General features: G+C 34.0%; 2 protein-coding genes across 2 annotated transcripts; both read left to right on the plus strand.

Annotated features, from left to right (window-relative positions):
- Window positions 1-2874: 2874 nt before the first annotated feature.
- On the plus strand, window positions 2875-3963 carry LOC115987366 (osmotin-like protein). The gene has a single exon (XM_031110888.1). It carries the CDS (start codon window positions 2949-2951, stop codon window positions 3699-3701), a length of 753 nt encoding a protein of 250 aa, XP_030966748.1. The 5' UTR covers window positions 2875-2948; the 3' UTR covers window positions 3702-3963.
- Window positions 3964-9586: 5623 nt separating this feature from the next.
- Window positions 9587-17713, plus strand: LOC115987375 (ubiquitin-conjugating enzyme E2 7). The gene is made up of 6 exons (XM_031110901.1): window positions 9587-9790; window positions 9920-10022; window positions 13526-13623; window positions 13718-13818; window positions 15415-15492; window positions 17231-17713. Exons 1-6 carry the CDS (start codon window positions 9745-9747, stop codon window positions 17306-17308), a joined length of 504 nt encoding a protein of 167 aa, XP_030966761.1. The 5' UTR covers window positions 9587-9744; the 3' UTR covers window positions 17309-17713.
- The last annotated feature ends 4770 nt before the right edge of the window (window positions 17714-22483 follow it).

The following is a 22483-nucleotide window of genomic DNA, read 5'->3' on the forward strand; positions in this document are numbered from 1 at the left end:
TGATTAATGATCTGTTTGTCTTGAAGTAAAAAATTTACATGTAAAAATTTTCAAGTGTTTATGGCAAACAAAGTTTTTCAAGCAAACCACCAAAATTCACCACTGAAGTAATTGATGACTTGATGCCAGTGGTCAAATGACCAAAAATGTCGTTTCTACCACCAATACTTGCGGTTTGGTCATTATAATATTATATATAAAAAATATCAAGCTTATACAAATAAATTATTATATTTTGAACTTAACTTGTTTAATAGTTTAACCAAAAATTGAATTTTACCTTAACTTATTTACCAGATAAATAAGTTTAAATGAACTTGTTTAATACAAATTGATTTTAAAAAAAAAATATTTGTGAAGTACTAAATTTACAATATTTTCACAACAAATCTTACATGTTAAGTTGTTACTGATTTTAATTTGAATTCACCATTAAAATTATTTTTTTTCATTAATAATAGCCTGTAACAACCTACCACTTAGAATTTATTGCAAAAAATGTTATGGACATAGCATTTTTTTTTTAAATATTATTTTATTTATTGTCTAATATTTGAGCTTAATTAATATTGTTATAATGAAAAAAATATCACTATTGGTTAAAATTTGGGGGCATTTTTTCTACTTGGGGCCTTAAACGACCCCAACATTTGCTTCTAGTATATAGCCGACTCTGTATGTATGTCCGGTTCATATGTGTGTGTGTGTGTGTGTCACTATCCGTATAAATGAGTAAGATGAGTGGTAAAAATCATGAAAATTTGACAACTAATTTTGACTGCATCTATTGTCAAAATTTTAGTATGAAAACCAAATTCATTCTTGGTTTTTTTTTTATTTATATTGATTACATTAGTTTTTTTTTTTTTTTTTTTTTGAGGGGGAAATTGATTATGTTAGTTGGTTTACATAATACACATGTTTTAAATTATAAAAGAAAAAAAAATTGCATACTAAACACCAGAAAACATTCTCAAGCTTATTTTCAATATCGTTACTAAACACCGGAAAATAAAATAATTTTTAAAAAAATACTCTTTGAAAAATGAACTATTTTTCAGAAAACGTTAATACTGAAATAGAACAAGTAGAAAGTAAATAATTGTATAGTTGAATTTAATTAAAGAATTTGGGCTACACCAAGTTTGACCTTTCATTTTTCTCATTTGGTTGACATGATCATTAGTTATGTTTTAAAAATTATAACCCAAAGAACCCACGGGGCCAAATCCGTTAGCTCGGATTAATTAGGTGTAGCTTTTTTTTTTTTTTTTTGATAATCAATTAGGTGTAGCTAGTAGCAAGTATTCTCTCAAAAAAAAAAAAAAAAAAGAACTATCAAGTAGCAACTGTAGTTTCTAAAGATAAGGATAAAACGTACCGTGGACAATGACACGTAATGGACAATATCTGTCAGGATTCATGAGTACAAACTTCAAAAAGAAACTATTCAAATTTCGGATTAGAATCTGTGCAATATCTAGAGTGTCACAAAAAAAATTTACTTTTTTTATTTATAAGTATTACTTTTTATTCTTATAAAAAAAAAGTATTACTTTTTATTTTATTTTAATTTTTTTCTTAATTTTTTTAATTAATGATGGAAATTGAAAATCTCTTTTTGTAAGTATTAATCTCAACTCTCCATAAAAATTGCATCAATTGTAATAAGATAGATGTTAACAGGGCCGGCGGCTGAAGCTATAGGCCACTTAGGCAGTGGCCTAAGGCCCTCACTGATAAAGAGGCCCCCAAATAGTAATAATATATTATATAATATCCCATCAAAAAATTGTATAGTTTGAAAAAAAATTGTCTTAATCTTGAATATTTTCTCATACATGAAACTTATTCCGATATTGATGGTTTAGATTTATTTTCAGAACTAAAAGTTTTAAAAGAAGTTTTGCAAATAAATGAAAACTCTCCAATTAATGTACTAAATTATATAAAGAGGTTAGAATCTTTTCCAAATGTATGTATTGCTTTCAGAATATTACTAACTATACATGTTACAATTGCTTCCGCATAAATAAGTTTTTCAAAATTAAAATTAATAAAATCTTATTTAAGATCAACTATGTCACAAAAAAGATTAAGTGGATTAGCCATATTACCAATTGAAAAGGAAATGTTAGCAGAACTTGAATGCAAAAATTTAATTAGTAATTTTATCTCTCAAAAAGTAAGAAAAATAAATTTTAATTAAAAAATATATATAAATTTATAATTAAATATAATAAAAAGTTTCATTTAAAGATTTCGCCTAAGATCCCAAATTTATTGAGCCGGCCCTGGATGTTAAACCTCATCTCAATCTTCACATTTCAAACTAACTAAAAAAAAAAGAGCAAAACACTGTGCCAGCAAGCAGAACTAGTTTACTTGATTCTCAAAAAAAAATGCAGAACTAGTTTACTAATACTGTTAACATTTCCCATAGAATTTTTAGTCTTTATTCACAACTTCACTGTTATTGGGAGGCCAAAAGACGTTTTAGTCCTTGGCATCCCCACGTTTGCTTGTTCAGTTGTTTTAAAACGAAACTGACGTCTAACTTTGGTGGTCAAAAGAAGTGAGATCACCTATAACTTTGAAACGTAAAAATAAAATATAAAAAAATCCTTTTAAAAAAAAAAATAATAAAAAGTTTACTTTCTCTGTCCCTAGTTTCTGACCGACGTGTAGTTTCTTACATTAAAAAAAAACGTTTCTGACCGACGTTGTACATAGGACCACAAAAAGACAATAGTACACGTATTCAAAAACCCAAAAAAAAAAAAAGCCAACGTCTCTTATACGAATAAGGGTAATATGGTCTTTCAAGTCTTCAACCCAGTACTACTTCCTACAAGTGCTACACCAGTTTGCATAACATACCAAGCTCCTATAAAACCCAACCAAACCCTTCGCTCGAACTCTCACTCTCACACACACAGCTTCTGAAAATGGCTTCCAGTTCCTTTGTTTTTCTCACTGCCACATTTCTTATCCTGTGCACCCTCACCAAAGCCACGAACCCAGGTCTCTTTCTAACCCTGGTTAACAACTGCCCTTTCACCGTCTGGCCAGCCATCCAGCCCAACTCCGGCCACCCCGTCCTCGAGCGCGGTGGTTTCGCTCTCCACACTCTCACCCATCATTCCTTCCCCGCCCCGACTCAACACTGGTCGGGTCGGATCTGGGCCCGTACCGACTGCACCTACGCCAACAACCGCTTCTCCTGCGCCACCGGCGACTGTGGCAACCGCCTAGAGTGCAACGGCTTGGGCGGCGCCACCCCAGCCACCTTAGCTCAGTTCAGCCTCCACCATGGCCACACTGACCTCTCCTCTTACGCTGTTAGCCTCGTTGACGGCTTTAACGTCCCCATGACTGTGACCCCACATGAGGGTAAAGGCCAATGCCCAGTGGTTGGCTGCCGTGCCAATCTGCTCGCCACGTGTCCTGACAAACTCCAGCTCCGGTCACCGCCGGGTCACGGTCCAGTTGTTGCTTGTAAGAGTGGGTGTGAAGCGTTTGGTACCGATGAACTGTGTTGTAGGAACCACTATAATAGCCCACAGACGTGTAGGGCTTCGACCTTCTCTGAGTTTTTTAAGCACGCTTGTCCTGCCACGTTTACCTATGCACATGACAGTCCGTCTCTCATGCATGAGTGCTCGTCGCCACGTGAGCTCAAAGTCATTTTCTGCCATTAGACAGTAGAGAGACCACGAGATAATATGCATGCATTCCCATCTTAATTTCAGTCGGTTTCGTTTAAGGTCTAGTTTTTAAAATGAGAAAGAAAAAATATATAAAAATAAATATGGTTTGGGTTATTATTGACATTTCGTTGTGTCTTTTATGTAACGGGCTTTTGCAAACTACAAAGCCTCTTTTATGATTGGAGTGGGAATGTAATCTTTTGGGGTTTGTCTAATGCATGAATAAAGTGTATGCGTAATTATTGGTGGCTTCTTTTCTCTCTCTTTTACCTAATGTAAATACAACATAGTGCTTAGCCGGTGGCCCAGTGGCTAATGGGCAAAAATTGCTCTCTTTAGTCTCATGTAGTAAAGTTCAAACTTCAGACATGAAAAATGGTAGTTAGATTTAAAATATTGTAATAGCAGCTGAACGGGTCTCATGATTAGTTTTTCTGGAGATAATGTAACGTATGGTAAAGGCAGGAAACAGAACGTTGGGAGTTTGTGCCTTGTGGTCTTTCGGCCGGTATTTCTCTCTGGTAAGTGGTAACCCTTTCTCTTCTCCCGAAAAAAGCAAAAGAGAAAAAGAGAGTGCGCAGTGCGCACTGGGAAATCTCTCATTAGCGAATATTTGAGAAATATCTTGTGGGAACATAAATCAAAATATTGCGAGCTTTTGAGTGACAGATCACAGATGCAAGGGTCCATGGTCAGGCATTTGAAAAGACCTATCTCTGGTTCGTATCTCGAAATTTACCATCTTTTATTGTTCCACAAGCGTGCTTTTGCTTTGTCTGTTGCTAGTTTGCTTTATAAAAAAGAAAGTCTAAAGAAACAAATTTCACCAAAAATATTAATTTTGTTATTTGTGAATGCCGTATAAGTGGCGGATTCAAATGTAAATAAGTGAAATATTGTTGTCAATTTTATATTACCAAATTATGTGTGTTACATACTTTAGTGGAGGAGTCAGGGAGGTCTTGCATGATGAGATTTTGAATTATTTAACAACTCTACCTATCAGGGCCTCAGATTTTGTAAATGATTATCTGCTTTTGAATTGGGTTTTATAATATTATTTACATATTTAAAAATTATTCTACATACTTTTAATGTTGCCCATGGCAGCTTGTGTGAAGAAGACGTAGATGTTGCGTTGCTTTACAGAGTGATTTTTTTCTTTGTGCTGACAATAGTTTTTCTCCAGCAGCTTAATAAAAGATTAAAGAAGCTAACATTGGAACCCGAACTGTGAAGTGATAAGATCTGAGTTGTCAAGCACCTTTGTAAGAGGTTTTTTTTTTTTGAGTAATGAACTTTGTAAGAGTAGATTGTCTGTTTCTAAGAGCACGTCCTTGGTGCTGAGAGCATACTTCTATTTATGGGCCTTGAAGTCCAGCCCATATAGCAAAGAAAATATGGGCCAAAGGCCTAGCTCGTGTAATAAATTAATTGCGGCCAAGAGCTCAATAACTTATGAAAGAAAAATAAATGCGCTAATACTTGTTGGGCAATATTTTATACCCTCTATATATATTTGTTGTGCAACATCAGAAGCTCTAACATCAATTAAACATGTACAAAAGATAACAATATTTAATGTGGTTCGGCTAATGACCACTCACACAAATAATACTCATAAACCTTACCAACATAAACTCACAAACATAAAGCCTTAATATACTCAATAACTCACGCTCACAAAACAAATAACTCTCAACACACAACTATGGGTAATCTTTCAACCCCAAATAATCTACTATTTACTCTTCGAAGTAACCCACCATGTTCTTCTAGGAGTTTTTCACCTTTCCTAGGAACCTTGGGCAAAAGCCATCAAACTGCTCTTCAAATAAATCCACTCATATTCTTCTAAGAACCTTTCACCCTCTCCCCACCTAGGAGAAATTTTGGGTATAAGTCATTAAACCTTTTGCAATAATGCCTATTTATAAGACTTTAATTCTATTCCTTGATTGACAGAATACTATTACTTCTTCAGTAAGGAATATTTTTCTTTCTATGATAAGGAGAATTTTTGTCTTCCACACTCAGTAAATTTCTTCTCTTTTACGCCAAAGAAACCCAAACCAAAACTAATTAGAAATATGAGGATATATATATCTTGGTCAAACATCAAAAAGTAGCCCTCAACTCCCCATTTATGTTCAAACGGAGAAAGCTTATTGAAACATTCATATTTGATTAAGATTGAACAACCATTTAAGCAAATGTCTAATTAATGTGATCAACCGGTACAAGTAAGCATGCAAGAAATATTTCCCCTTCAAATGTAATTTAACTAATATGCATCAATGCTATTTTATCAAAATTCAAAAGATTGATATGGTCTTGATTTAAGGAAAGCAATTCAGTTTCTCAAAAAAAAAAAAAAAAAAAGGAAAGCAATTTGAAAAAAAAAAAAAAAAAAACCCTCAGATTCCTGTATTCCTTAAATCAAACCGTCTCAATTTTGTTCTCAGTTACTTTCCCTGCTAAAATAGAATCAAGATTGACACGTTTACCAAACTTTCTATTTTGTCGATAAGAAAGGTTGGGCTACTTTTCTTTCTTTATGTTCGTTTGAGTGAAAGCCAATCCTAGCAAACTCTCTTTTAAATGTCAACGTATGGAGTTGTTAAATTACCAAATGTAGGTGGCAGCCATCAATTTGCATTTTTTATACAATTTTATTTGGAAGAAGCTAATGGCATATCTGGAGTGGAGCAAATGTTACAACAAGTGAATTTTGGAAGAATTCAGAAAAAATAAATAAATAAATAAAGAGGCTATTTTGGAAGGCAATCTTATTTCTTTTGGCCAAATTTATTTGTATTGTTGCTAAGATGAAAGTGGAAGCGCGGTAATCTATGGTTATATTGGGTCAATTTGGATTGAGCTTATTTTTGCTGAAACTGAAAACTGAAACTGAAAACACTGTAGCAAAATAATCTTTAAATGCGTGAATAGTGTCATGTGACCCATTTTTAATGAAAAAGATGCTAAAAAGTGGAATTTGTGGGTCCGTAAACAATGCACATATGCACTGTTCACCGTGGAAAAGTCAACAAATGCGGGCTGAACCAAAAAAAAGAAAAAGAAAAAAAAGAGAAAACCGCAGAACAAAAACGCAAATGCCACAATAATTTGAATCCAAATGGGCACATTGTTTTCACCATTCGCATGGTTAGATTGTTTTCACCATTCGCATTTTAAAGTACTCGTAATCTAACTTAAAAGTGTATAAACAATAATAATAAAAAAGTTAAGTATATATCCTATTATACAATATCTTGTAACACAATTGGCATGTTTGTAGTATTTAAAATTAAGATGTTTAGAATTCAAATCCCTCGTTCTCCAACTATTGAATTATAAATAATAAAAAAATAAAAAATAAAAAAATAAAGAAGAAGAAGCATGTAAATATTCCTTAGGTACAGTTCACAAAATACAATATATTAGACTCTTCGATTAAATTTAGACTAATATTATTTATGTTTCATTAATCTATGCAACCATATATTTAAATTAAATTGACAAACTTTTTTTTTTTTTTTATATAGAAAATTTCAACCTATAGCGTTTGCTCATTTTTTATCATTAGACCAAGACATTAATCAGTTTTTGGTATAGGCAGGGATTAAACCACAAATCTCTTATTCAACCATCAGAGACTTTACCAGTTGAGCTAACCGGAACCCATAAATTGAGAAACTTGATGTATAGGGTATGCTTAGAACTATCATATATTAGTCAATGCAACCATGTAAATATTTCTAAGGTATGCTTAGAACTACCAAACAAGTTTGCTATATATCCCTATCATTAAGTATTAACATGAAAATTTTAGTATAGAATTTAACAACAAGTGGCAACAAAAAAAAGGATAAGAATGATAATTTTTATCAAGGACAATGTTTTCCTCCAAGCCAACTTGGAAGAATCTCTTTCAATTCACTACGTGACAATTTATAAAGTTTTTCACATTTATTAAATAAGTCACACGATTCAATTAAAAAGTAATGTGACTAAAAATACATGTAAATATTATTTTAACTACCATATAGTGAGTTAAAGGAAATTTCCTTCAAATTGGTTTGAAGGTAATTTTTTTTTTCTTTTATCAATGTCCAATAAATAATTAACTTGGTGTTTTGGCCACAAATTGTTTTACTTGAAAGAAAAAGGCAAAAGGAGAGAGTTGGAATTCTTAAAATTATATATTGGTGTCTTTTTTTTTTTGGGGGGGGGGGGGGGGTGGGGGTGGGGGGAGAGGAGGGAGGAAGGGGGGTTCAACTTGTGGACAATGCTGTAAATTCACTCATAGGACTTCACAAGTCTAATATGCGAGAGGAGCGACGGATAGTCACTTTTCCTTCATTCAACATGGTCCCCACAAAGTGAAGCTGAAATCAATCACAAATGTAAATTCATTGGGAAACATCCAACTACACTCTCATATGTGGCAAGTTCCTATAGGTTGGAACACCGACTTAACACAAGAAAAAAGATAAATCATAAATTACACCTTCTAACTTTACCTAAAATTTAAATTAGTCATCTAACTTCTCTTTCGTTCAATTCAGTCATGTCATTAGACTTCATCGAAATTCAAAATTGCTTCGTTAACTTTCAATTTTATTTAATTCAAAACTACACCATTTTTGGAATACAAAGTAAGGGGAAATTATACCTTTTCACCATAAACTATACCACATTTTCACTTTGCCCCATTTTACATTTTGCCTATTGAGCTATCAAAACACACAATTGACCCCCCTAAAGTTATAACTCTATAACACTTAATTCCTACTGTCTTTTTTGGGGTTCAGTCTAAATAGAATTTAACATTAAAAGGTCAATTTATCCCTTTCTTCAAAACAGACAATAGAGGGTAAAATGGTCTTTTAATACTAACTTTTGTTAGACTCAAGCACCAAAACAAATGGCGAGAGTTAAGTGTTATAGAGTTATAATTTTAAGGGATAATTATGCATTTCGATAGTTTAATAGAATTTAACGTTAAAAAAAAATAATAATAAATTAACCTTCCCTTTACAACAGATAGTAGAGAGTAAAATGGTTTTTTAATGCTAAATTTTGTTAGACTTAACCCTCTAAAACAGATGGTTAGTATTAAGTATTATAGAGTTATAACTTTAAGAGTTCATTAGGTTGGGGGTGAAACAAGAAGGATAGAAAATAAGGGAGAGAAAAGTGGAGAGAAAATTGATTTTATAGGAGTTTGGCTGGAGAGAAGGGGAGGATGGAAAATTGGTGAGGTCCATGTGTTTTCTCTTCTGGCCTACCAAAATTATATCTGCTTAATTTGTGGAGAAAATAGAGGGGGGAGGAATAGTTGCATCAATGACTGAACTACCTCCTATTTTTTTTTTTTTTTTTCTTTTCTAGGTGTGGGACTTGCAGGCCGATTTTCCACTTTTTTTTTTTTTTCCTTGGACACGGACCTGCTGGTTGCTCTGTTTTTTTTTTTTCCCTAGTGTGATACAAGTTTTGCTCTTATTATTATTATTATTTTGGGTTTAGCTAGACATGAATTTTTTTTAAACATTTTTTTGACATGATTTTTTTAAAAAATAAATTTAGATGAATTTTTTTGGTTGTGTTGCCACCTTTTTGTTGCATCGTTTTTTTCAACAAGGGCATATAGTAAATTTATACAAATTTATTGTTTCTATTTTTCCACTTTTTCACCTCAATCAAATACAAATTAGGAAAACTAAAACTACTTCGATACTCTCACTTTTCTACCCCCTTCAACCAAACGAACCCGAAGAGATAATCATGCATTACGTGAGTTCATGGGATACGGTCTAAAATAAGGTCTAATTTAAGGTGAAATTAAAAAAATAAAAATGTAATTAACCGAACCTTCTAAGTTCTATCCATCTATATAAATGCACAAAAGTGTCGGCTTTACAATTTATATAAATCTCTTTTTGCTTTCCTCTCTTTGTTTCTTTCTCTCTCCCTCGCTCGTCGCTCGCAATCGCAGAGCTATTGTAAGCTCTCGAACCTTCTTTCCTCCATGGCGGCGTCCCAAGCAAGCCTCCTCCTCCAAAAGCAACTCAAAGGTATATACAAATTTCAAATTCTTTGTTCCTCCTATCTCTCACACACGTACAAAATTCGATGTAGGTTTTCAATTTTGATTGATTACCAGCCGTTCATCGGTTTCTGATTGATCTTATTGTGTGGTTCAGATCTTTGTAAGAACCCGGTCGATGGGTTCTCGGCCGGTCTGGTCGACGAGACCAATATCTTCGAATGGAGCGTTACAATTATTGGACCGCCGGATACTCTTTAGTACGTGCTTTATTTTTATTTTCTGAGCTTAAATTTTGTGTCTTTTTGGATCACTATCTTGGGAGATTTAGGTTTTTTTTGGGTATTGTGGGCAGGATTTTAATTTTTCTTTTGGTTATAGGATTGAATCAAGGGCTGGATTGTGATTTTCTTGGGGGAAAGTTTGTGTTTTTGATTAGTTTTGGAATTTGGTTGAATTAATTGGGTGTTTCGTGATTGTGGATTCTTTTTTTAATTTGATGTGTTGGTTTTAGGGTTCTAGCCTAATCGTTGAATTGATAGAGATTTTGGAATTGTTAATTGTAGGAAAAGGAGAAATCTTTAGAGGGAAGCTTAGGATAGCCAATTCTAATCTTGTTACTGGATCATAGTTTTTAGGTGCTTTTGTTTCAGATAATTTGTTATGCTATATATTTGATGTGTTGGTCTAGGGTTTTAGCCTAATCGTTGAATTGATAGAGCTTTTGCAATTGTTAATTCTAGGGAAAGGAGAGATCTTTAGAAGGAAACTTAAAACATCCAATTATAATCTTGTTACTGGATCATAATTTTTAGGTGCTTTTGTTTCAGATAATTTTTTATTCTATATTTTCTTGGGATAATATCTTGTTAACTAGATTGGATGCTTTGGGCTAGGAATTCTTGAAAGTTTCATTTTTTGGAAGAATCCTTTTCTTGAATATTGGTTTTTGTAAAGAAGACAGTGGACAAGGGGAAGATAAGGATTTTTAGTAATGTGAAAATGCATACCTTTGATTTGTTCCAAGTCCAAGGAATGTATCAATTTCTGCTCAAATGGCACCTTCTCCACCTATGTATATCAATTGCTGCTTGCTTCATTTGGTTCTTTAGTTGGTTACTTTTGATTGTAGGATTCATGTGCTTTAAAGATTGGTTGAGGGGTTGATTTTGGAGTATGTGGCTTTTTATATATCTACCTAATGTTTTGCTTTCAAATAGAGCTAATGCATAGGCTAATGTCACACTGTTGAGTTTCAAACTTAATGTTTGAAGCTATGAGTTGTGTACTTATTATGATTTTTAAGCATTACATAATTGCAGTGAGGTGGGATTTTTCAATGCTTTATTAAAATTCTTTGAGCATAAATTTTGTTTTCTTTTGGATCATTGTCTGGGGTTTGAGGCCTTTTTGAGATGTTGTGGGCAGGATTTAAAATTTTTGGTGATAGAATTGAATCAAGGGCTCATTCTTATTAAATTTTTTTTGGGGTAAAGTTTGTGTTGTTTTGGAATTTTCTTGAGTTAATTGTGTGTTTGGTGATTGTGGATTCTTTTTTTTTTTTAATTTGATGTGTTGGTTTTGGGGTTTTAGCCTAATCGTTAAATTGATAGTGCTTTTGGAATTGTTAATTGTTGGAAAAGTGAAATATTTAGAGGGAAACTTAGAACAACCAATTCTAATCTTGTTATTGGGCCATAAATATCTAGGTATTTTTGTTTCGGATAATTTTTTATGTTATATTTGCTTGTGATAATTTATTGTTAACTAAATTGGATGTTTTGCACTAGAAATTATTTAAAGTTTCATGTTTTGAAACATTCCTTTTTCTTAAGTATTCTTTTTGTAAAGAAGAGGGTGGATAAGTGAAAAAAGTATGGTTTATTAATGTGATAAGGCATAACCTTTGAATTTTTTGAGTCCATGGAATGTATCAATTTGATGCAGGACAAACCAGAAGTTTGCTACAAGAAAATTAAATAATAGGAAAATAAAGGATAGAACCTAGTAGTCGGCACCTAGGCGTGCTTAGAGTTAGCACCAAGCGAAGAAAAACCACTAGAAGTAGGTTATCACCAAACCAAAACATCAAAAGGAACATTTATTCAGCAAAATAACTCTTCCTTGGTAGGAGTACAATGCTTAGCTTATATAGGAATACTAAACCCTAATCTAACTGGCATAGAAAACTCTAATTGCGTTATTACAAAAATAATCCTAGATTTGAATAAAATACTAAAAATCCTAATTAAATACTGGGGCTTAAAATAAAATAAAACTGACCAAAGATACAATTGACCAGCAAAATTAAATAATAATAAGTTAAAATAAATATCTCTTTGTGTCTCTTGCATCATCCTTCCCTAGTTAGAGAAAACTTGACCTTGAGTTTCGAAGTGCTGAAGGATCAAAATTCTGGCACGTAACCCTTGCTTTAGTTTAGGTGTCACCTTAGGAAGCACAGAGAAAGAGAAACCTTGCATTCACTAACCTCTCATGTGTGAAGCTTTGTCTTTGAAGTTGTTGGTCACCTTTTAAGATGCCTCGAAACTCAAGTTGAGTGGTTATGTGTTGAACCTTTGCAGACATATTTGTTTAGGCCGTGTATGACTTTCATTAAGCTTTCTAGGGTCATGAAAGACTGCATTGGAGTGGGCTTAGGATTAGAAATTGCACTATCATTCATAATATGCTTTTCAAATTGTGCAATTGGTGGGTTGTCACATTGCCTTAGATTGTCTTTATGATTTTTGAAATTGCCATGTTGGTTTGGGGTAGATATTTTGCTCAAAAGTATTGTGATAAATATTGATCATAAAGTTTTTCTTTCATATCCTTCCTAAGCAGTAATGGTAGGTTCGTATTTAATAAAGCGATTATATATGAGGTTCTCCCAGAAAATATGATGAATGCTTGTATAATTTCTAACCTCCATGCTCTCATGGTCAAAGGTGGTTCCTTAATTGAAGCAAGTGATATGTGTCGGAGTTTCGATCCTTCCCCACTTCAAAACCCAAGGTCGAGTTTTGTCTGACTAGGGGAGGATGACGCGGGATGCACAAGGATTTATTTATTTATTCTATTGGCCATCAATTTTGTTTTTTATTTTAAGCCCTCGTATTTAATTCAGTTAATAGTATTTTTTTGTAAAACCTTGGGTATTTTTGTCATTCAATAAGTAGGGTTTTCTATGTCAGTATGAAACAGGGTTAGAATTCCTATATAAGCTAAGCGTTGTACTCCTATCAAGGGAGATCATTTTGATGAATGGAGGTTCCTTAGGTTTTTTGGTCTGGTGCCAACTCCAAGTGATTTTTCTTTGCTTGGCGCTGACTCCAAGCCTAGGTACTAACTCATAAGTTCTATCCTCTATTTTCCTGTTATTTATTTTTCTTATTACAAAGTTCTGGTTTGTTTTGCATAACAATTGCTTCTCAAATGTCACGTCCTCCCCCCATAAGAAATGGTAGAAGTTAAAGTCGTGGGTTCAAAACTTACTGGGTGCATGTGTAAATTTACCAATTAAAAAATAATAATAATTCAATTGCTGCTTGCTCCAGATGGATTGATTGTAGCATTCAAGGGCCTCTAAGATTGGTTGAGGGGCCAGTTTTGAGGATGTGGCTTTTGAGATATCTACCAAATGTTTTTCTGCCAAATAGAGCAAATGTATAGGCCGGTGTTATGCTGTTGAGATTCAACCTAGTGTTAAAAGCAAAGAATTGTTTCCTAATTATGATTTTTATACATTACATAATTGCAGTGAGGGAGGATTTTTCAATGCCATTATGAGCTTCCCATCGAATTACCCAAACAGCCCTCCGACAGTGAAATTTACTTCAGAAATATGGCATCCTAATGGTTGGTTACTTTTCTAACTCTCATCTGTTTGATCTCTTTGCCCCTGTTGATTAGCAGATTACACTGGCTGATTTGGTTTCTTCATGAGTTGCAGTTTATCCTGATGGCCGCGTATGCATATCAATTCTTCATCCTCCTGGTGAGGACCCAAATGGCTATGAGCTTGCAAGTGAGCGCTGGACACCGGTGCATACGGTATGTATCCCTCTCTTGGTTCCATTGATGAAGTTGGGGATCTGAACTTGGGGATCTGAACTTGGGAATTCCCCACTTTCCAACTTCAGGGTTAGGGAATATTTGTCTAATTCAATATTCTGAAGTAAATGCGGAGCAGTTGGTTATATATCAAAATGTTATTGATAGTTAATTGAGTTTCAAATTTTCAATGTAAGATGTGAAGATACTGGTCAGAATTCCCTGCCTTTTTTGGGGAAAGAGTTGGGGGGGTGGGGGGGGGGGAAGGTGAGGGTGGACTAGTGGGTTGAAGACAATAAAGAGGATAAATAATAATAAGCCAATAATTTAATATGGTTATACAAAAATTAATTATTACTTATAAGAACTAAGAAACTATGAGGTAATAAGCTTCAATCATGGGGGGGGGGGAAGGTGAGGGTGGACTAGTGGGTTGAAGACAATAAAGAGAATAAATAATAATAAGCCAATAATTTAATATGGTTATACAAAATTAATTATTACTTATAAGAACTAAGAAACTATGAGGTAATAAGCTTCAATCATATTTATTATGTACTCAACAAGAAGTTGCAAATGTTTGTTGGATTTACTATTTTGTTTTTTTAATAACAGTTGATGTCAGAACCTTATGGATGAGGCCATTTAGAATATAAATCTACAATGCATAGTAGTTGAATTCGATCACACCTTTATTTAACTTCATATGTTGATACTTACAGAAAACCTACTGATTTTAAGTTCCTCATCTTAAGTGCATCTCTAAAATTGAACTATCATTACATATATTTGCACAGTTTTAAAGGTTTCAAGGCTTACGCTTCGAGTTTCATCTTGAATGTTCGGGGCACAAGACCATGGCTTAGCTTCTTTTGTTTCACTCAAAAATATTTTCTTGTTTGAATTCTTTTGCTGTTCTTTATGATTTTTTATAAGAAAATTTATTAGAAGAAAGGGATTGTTGTTCTTTATGAATATAAGTGAGTAAAATATATTTTATGCTTATGGGAAAATATAGTATTTGTCACGGATGCCATTTTTGTATATCCTCCATGTAGGACTTTATTTTTCATGAACTAGAAGTTCATATTAATCAAATAGGAGAACGTCGAGATTTTTAGTATTTATTTTGCTTCCTTGATTTTCCTTGAAATAAACACAGCATTAAGAAAAGGCTCTTTCCTCTGTTTCATGTCATTTGGTTTCTCTTTTGTCTCTTGTCTATTCTTTTCCTTCATTACATTAGTCTTTGTTGGTTAAGAGTTGTTCTTTATTTCTTCCAAATTTCTTAGAGTTCAACTCAATAATACCAACCTTGTCCAGAAAAAAAGAGGTTACTAATAGAATATTGGAGAAGTCCAGTGTCTGAAAACCAGTCAACTAAGAAATTTTAACATGATGGTTTCTTCTCATTTAGTCATATTATGAGTTTTACTGTGTAAACACCTAGATTATGAGACTTATGGCTTAACCCTGGGCTCAACAGAGGGCAGAAGCTCTATACAGATCTCACCCTATAAATCATTGCTTCCCTGCTTAATGACTGATATTTACCATAACCTTACATGTTCTAATGTATTTTTGTTATTGTTTCAGGTTGAAAGTATAGTTTTAAGTATAATATCAATGCTTTCCGGTCCTAATGACGAATCACCTGCAAATGTTGAAGCTGCTGTAAGTGATTGTTGGCTATTGATTTTTCTTGTTCTATTTATAAGTAAAGAACTATGATGTGCAACATGTGAATATGCAAATGCTTCAAGTTAACATAATTGTAATAGTAAATTATGTGGACAGATTATAGGCAAGGTTGCAGACTGCTTAATATTTTTGTTAGATAAATCCTTTTCGATTAATAATGTCGGTAGCCCTGTGATAGATTGCTTTAGTCAGCAAACAGCTTGACCAAATGAAGAACATGCTAAGGCTCATCATACATGAGGCAGATAATGGATTTGCAGGAAGTCCACGGCCAAGGGAAATTTAATCTAGTTGGTTACAAGCATCTATGGAGGGACTAATTTCTCTTTAGTAGATCTTATACAATGTAGGATGGATATCATTTAATGAATAAGAAGAATGAAAATGGTTTGATTTCTTGATTTTAGTTATTCAGACGGTGCGCTCGTGTAGGTGGTGTAAAACTGATCAAAGAAATCTCGTGCTTGGTAGAGATTCTTGAAGAGAGTTGGTTGTGGACTACTTCTGACTTTGCAAATTAAATGTTATATTCCAGACACCGGAGATCTAAGTGAGTTTGTGTAATGCAAGAGACTGAAACTTGTACTGATGGTCATTCAGAGAAGTACAGGCTTCAATGATGGAGATTATTTAGTTAATGAAGGAGAATAGTGTTTACTGATTTCTTGATTTCAGTTATCTTGATGATGTAAGAAAAGCTTTAAAAGTTCTCAAGACAAGAAGTTCTATGTAATCAGGTGGTAGAATTATCAAAGAATATCATACTTTAGTACAAGATCCTGAATGGAGTGCTCAAGTGGGGGGTTATTTCCTTGATGCTGAGGAGTGTCTAAATGTTGGTATGTACTGATTGTGGGGTATACAAGTAATCAAGTGAAAATAGTAATTACAAATTTTGATATATAAGATGTTCTCATGATTGCATCTAGGGTTCAAATGTGCCAAGCCAAGCTTTGCCTTGCTCTCATGCTTCATTTGTTAAAGATCATACAAGCTTGAGCTCAAATCAAGTTTATTTTAAGCTTGAGAACCTGAGCTTGAGGCATCATAAGCTTGTTGAGTTCATGAAGAGCTTGATGAGCCCATAAATTTTCTAAAGTTAATAAATTATGGCCACTCAAGTACCAAAAGCCACGAAAATAACAAGCCCATGGGCTAGAGAGGGTTAGGGACTCACCGTGGTTGCAAAGTCTATGTCAAAGTTGAAAATTGAAGAAACTATTTATAATCAAGGTTTTAACAACAAAAAATATGTATAACCTAAAGAATCTTGAGCTTCTTGTTTAGTTAAATAAACAAATATGCCTGAGCTTTTACAAAGTCAAGATCCTAGTTGCTCATTAATGGCTTGGTTCATTTGTTCTTGTGTTTTCATAAGTTGAAGCCAGATCTTTTCATGTATTTTGGTTGGATTTTCTGCTTTGATCCTCTTTTGAGTCCTTAAAACTAGTTGACCATTTGGCATATTGTTGTAATTCTTTTTCTTTTTTCACAAAATTGATATTTACTGTGATTTTGAAGTTTGTGGTTATTATGATTATGTAAGTTGCAGCTTCCTCTATTGTCATTTTTCCTCCTCAATTGTTCTTTTCAACTCCCCCATCTATTATTAGAACATCATTTTCCAATATACATGGATTTATTTATAAATATAGCCACATATTGTTTGGTACCACAAAGTGAATTTCATAATTTGCATCTCTTATTACAGAAGGAATGGAGAGATAGGAGAGACGAGTTCAAGAAAAAAGTCAGCAGATGTGTGAGAAAATCACAAGAAATGTTATGATCCAGCAGGCCACCAATGCTTCTTCTCTGCTTGTGGGTGCCAGAGGGGTCTTAAACTATGTTGGGGGGGACTGGTTCACCAGGAAATGTGTTCGTCCTTGTACCATGTCATCGAAGTTCTCGCGCCCGTTTATTTAGTTCTTTTGTTTTATCTAAGAATGGACGAATTGTATGACTTGGAACATTTATGTAATTCAAAAATGCTTTGGTTAGTGTTTGATGACAAGCATTCTTGTTCGATACTTAATGTCATCTGCTTGAGTAACTTTGGGATTTTTACTAGGTGTGGACTTCGGTCCAGACCATATTTGGAATGGTTTTTTGTTTGGTTGTGTATGTTTGTCAACATGGCAAAGTCTGTAGACAAACCAGCAAAACTGAGAGGAACCCCTCCCTATTATTTGGATTTTGGAATGCGCCTGTTCTCTACTGCTGCTCTTCTTTCCCAATCTGTTAACTGTGAGAACACAAACAGTGTGAGTATACAAACAGTGCATGGTTGGAAGTATAATACGAATATGGGAATATTAAAACGTTTCTATTGATGCCATTCCTAATTTTAAAGACATGAGTGAAATCAGTTGTATGTAAAGAAGAACGACTGGTGTTAAAAAATCCACCCAAAAAAATAAAAAAATAAAAAAATACTGGCTGTTGTTAAAATAAAAGTCTATTGGTGATCGCATTGGGGTTTCTTTGAAGTTCGAACATCATTTGCAAACTGCACATTGAGTTGAATCAGACTGAGGAGTATGGATCTTGTAGTACAAAACTGAAGCGGTAGAAATTTGAATATGTTGTGAGAGGGAGGAGGTGAATCAGTAAGAGAGGCGGAGGGCTTCTGCAACTCCATTGATTTCAATCTGTGGTTTGGCTGACCATGAGAAAATGAAGAGGGGAAGGTCTGCAATATGAGAAATTGAGATTGAGAGAATAGGAATTGTCAAATAGTTAGATTATAAAAATTAAACTTTAAAAAATTAAAAAGAAAAAGAATAATCTCAGTAACTTAGTTTGAGGTTTTGGTTAATATTAATTAGGTTCAAGACATTTCAAAATTAACCAATTTGGTCTCTAAACCCAACTTGGTCCTTAAACGTCGTTAAGCTCATTAGTCATTCTAATCCCTCTCTTCTCTCTCTCCTCTCTCCTCTCATCTCCACTTATCTCACTCTCCCTAGCCCTAAACTTTGATCCCCCAAAACCTCATGGCTATTGCTAGCAAGCCACAATCGTTGTGAGCAACTCTCTCTCTCTCTCTCTCTCTCAACCATGGAAGAGCTCCATGAAGCCCATCTCACCACTGATGGCAATGAGCTCAACAACATCACCACAACCACTGGCTCTTGCTTTCTTTACCCTATATCTCTATTATCCTCTTCTTTATTTTTCTCATTTATTTTCTCCTGTTGTTTTTGGCCGAAACCCTCTTTTGTATATAGTTTTTGGTTTGGTTAATTTAGGGATTGGGTTTTTGGTTGGCTATAGGGAGTTAGTGATTTTGAATTGAGTTTGTAAGATGGTGTACTATGAGTTTTTTTTTTTTTTTTTTTTTTTTTTTTTTTTTTTGAGGAGCTTGACTATTAGGGTTTGAAAAAGGGGATTTTAGGGTTGATTTCAAATGGGTTTGGATGTACTGCTCGTATAAACGTTATTTATGCCATGTGTATATGAATTTGTGTATGTATGTCTAAATTAGTTAGAGTGTGTAAGATTTGTTTGTAGTGGTGGGCTTTTTAACAATGATGGTGAGGCGGTGGTTTTGTTGATTTAGTATGAGTTTGGTATACACATTGAGAGAGAAGAGAGAATTAAAGCAAGGAGAGAGAGAAACAAAATGTGTTAGAATGACTAATAGACCTAACGGTGTTTAGAGACCAAGTTGGTTAGTTTTGAAATGTTTTAGACTTGGTTGTCATTAACTCAAACTTCAGGGTAAGTTACCAAAATTTATCCAAAAGAAAATAGTGATGATGTGTGAATTTAGGAGGTCTTCAAACCAAATTGAACCCTAATATGGTCAAAAGACAAAGTAGAATTTATTGCAAAATCGTAAACTAACTAATTGATTCATCTTTAATTGATTTCCCACCAACTATAATGATTGAACTCTATACTCCATTGACATGGTTTTAAAAACCGGTACGGTCAAAAAATTGTTTTTGCTCTCGGTTCTTAGTTTTGGTCGATTTTAGAGGTTTTTATCAAACCGAATTGGTGCCCGATTCCTATTGAATCGGTACAATTGGCCGGTCTAGTTTGGTTTTTAAAACTATACTTCACTTTTGAATTGCCTATAGTCTTTCCAAATTTCCAATCACAAATCTAATTTCACTAATAAATTTATTTTGCATACTCCACCCATTTTCAACACCAGATAATCAAAACAATTGATACTCTATTCCAAAAGAAAGGTGAAATGTCACTTATTCTTATCATTTTGGGGGTTGAATGTTATTTCTTTAAAATCAGGAACAATAAAAAAAATTAATTTCACTATACTCGAAAGTGTCAATGTAATTTTTTCGAATAAATTGGAGTTTTGATGACTTTATATTAATAAAAGTTCATAAATAGTAGCCATTTGTCCTCCTAAACGCGTGCAGAGGAAAAAAAAAAAGAAAAAAAAGAAAAGAAAATAAACTCAAAATGCAATAGCCGGATCCAAACACAAACTATATAACGTGATTCTAATCTATTCATGAATTTTATCAATAAAAGAAATTTCACTTTTCATATTTTATTCAAATCATTTTAAAATGAAAAATAAAATCCATCTTTATTTTCAAATGGTGCACGATAAATGATTGATTGATTGATTGATTAGGGTAACAGAATTACCTGTGAAACCAGCAATAATAATAGTCATCACCTAATGAAGCTCTCAAGCCATCCACAAACTTTATGGCTGCGTTCCTGGGAAAAAATGGCACGCTCAAGTTGACCACAGCTTTCACTCGGTCTGGCCTGAACCAGCAAAGTGCCAGGCCATCTTAGCTCCCAAGTCATGACCTACCAAGAAGACCTGGTCGATACCCAAATGGTCAAGCAGGCCAATAAGGTCACCAACAATGTGGAACGAGGTGTAGGAGGAGAAAGAGGGCGGGGCATCAGTGTCGCCATATCCGCGGAGGTCGGGGGCGATGCAGCGGTAGCCATGGGAGGACAGGAAGAGAAGCTGGTGGCGCCATGAGTATCAGAACTCAGGAAAGCCGTGGAGAAAGAGTATGACTGGACCTGTCCCTATTGACGCTACGTGCATGTTTATGCCATTTGTGGCTACTGTTGTGTGCTCTATCTTCTCCATCTTTTGATTTCTGAGTACTCAGTGTGTCTTTGTTATTCTTCTTGCTCTTGGTTTCATGGTCAGGGTCTGCTATATAATAAAAAGTGTGGGGCCTGTGGGCCTTACTTTGATTTCGAAGGTGATGTGATGTTTGAAACATTTGTATATAGTTGCTCACTCGAGCTCCGGATCCCCTCCATGGGCACAAGCCACAAGGGAAAATCCCTATCGAGCCGGCCCCTCTTTTCCTGGCGGCTTGGGTGTGCAAAGTCCCTTGCCATCCTCTCTCGTCATATGTGATGTCAAGTGAGTGGATTCTGATCCTCTCAATTTACCTTGGAAATGGAGAGTGACCATTTTACGGACATGATCTTTTTGAAAACTATCAAGGGTTTTTTGTCACGTCAATTAAAATGTAAACGCACACTTAACTGTAGTTAAACACTTAAACTAGAGGGCTCTTTAACTCAACCGGACAAATTCTACTAAAAAAAAAAAGGAGAGAGAGAGAGAGAGAGAGAGAGAGAGAGAGAGAGAGAGAGGTTACAGCTCTTTTAGGAGGGAAAAGTAAAAACCAAACGTGCACGTTCAAAGCTTCAAAGAACACGTTCAAAGGTTCAAAGAATAAGTTCAGAGCACATCTCTGTTTCTATCTTGCCAAAACAGAGGTATATCCATAAAACTTGTTTATGGTTATCTTATTTGATGTTTGATCATTTTTGTGCATTTATATTGTTGTCTTGGTGAGTTTATATTGTTGTTTTGGTGGCTGGATGCAAGTTAGAGTCTATCTGAATTTTTATTTTTTATTTTTTGAGATAAAGATTGAATCTTTATAATGGATGGATGATTCTTAGAGTCCATCTCATTTTTCTGCATTTATATTGTTGTCTTGGTGAATTTATATTGTTGTTTTGATGGCTGGATGCAAGTTAGAGTTTATTTGAACTTTTTTTTAAAAATTTTTTTTGAGATAAAGATTGAATCTTTATAATGGTTGGATGATTCTTGGAGTTCGTCTCATTTTTCTGCATTTATATTGTTGTCTTGGTGAGTTTATATTGTTGTTTTGATGGCTGGATGCAAGTTAGAGTCTATTTGAATTTTTATTTTTAATTTTTTGAGATAAAGATTGAATCTTTATAATGGCTGGATGATTCTTGGAGTATCTTTTTTATTTTTTTGAGATAAAGATTGAATCTTTATTAGTATATGGCATATTTGATTGCCTGGTCTATCCACACCAATGGTCCCTGTTTTGCCTGGTCTATTTCCCATTTGATTGCTGACATTCAAGACTTGGCTATGTCTTTTGTTTCTTGCAATTTTAGTTGGATTAGTAGATGTCGTAACTCATTCAATAGCCAAATTTTCCCTTGCTTCCAATGACTCTTTCATTTTTACTTTGGCTACTCTTTCATTTTTACTTTGTCTCTTTTTTTTTTTTACATCATATCTGTTTTGAAAACAAATGATAGGTGAAAGTTATAATAAATTTATGATCAATTTTTTCTAGGGATAATGATGACATGTTCCTTCTGATGTGCCCATGGAATCTACCCCATTTAAAGGGATGGAATTTGAAGCGAATGAGATTGCATATGATTTTTATAATGAATATGGCAAAAAGGCTAGTTTTAGTATTAGAAAAGAGTAAGTAAATAAATGTAAAAAGACTGGAGTGGTTACTTCAAGGAGATTTGTGTGTGCAAATGAGGGAGTTTAAGGCAAGGACAAGAGAGATAATAATATAAAGAATCCACGAGCAGAAACAAGATGTGGTTATGAAGCACATTTGGTTATTGTACTTAATCGAGATAGTAAAAATATGTGGTGAATGAATTTATTACTGAGCATAACCACTATCTCCACCTCCCATCAACTATACAC

This window comes from Quercus lobata, chromosome 1 (genome assembly GCF_001633185.2).
Source record: "Quercus lobata isolate SW786 chromosome 1, ValleyOak3.0 Primary Assembly, whole genome shotgun sequence".
Classification (NCBI taxonomy): Eukaryota; Viridiplantae; Streptophyta; class Magnoliopsida; order Fagales; family Fagaceae; genus Quercus; species Quercus lobata.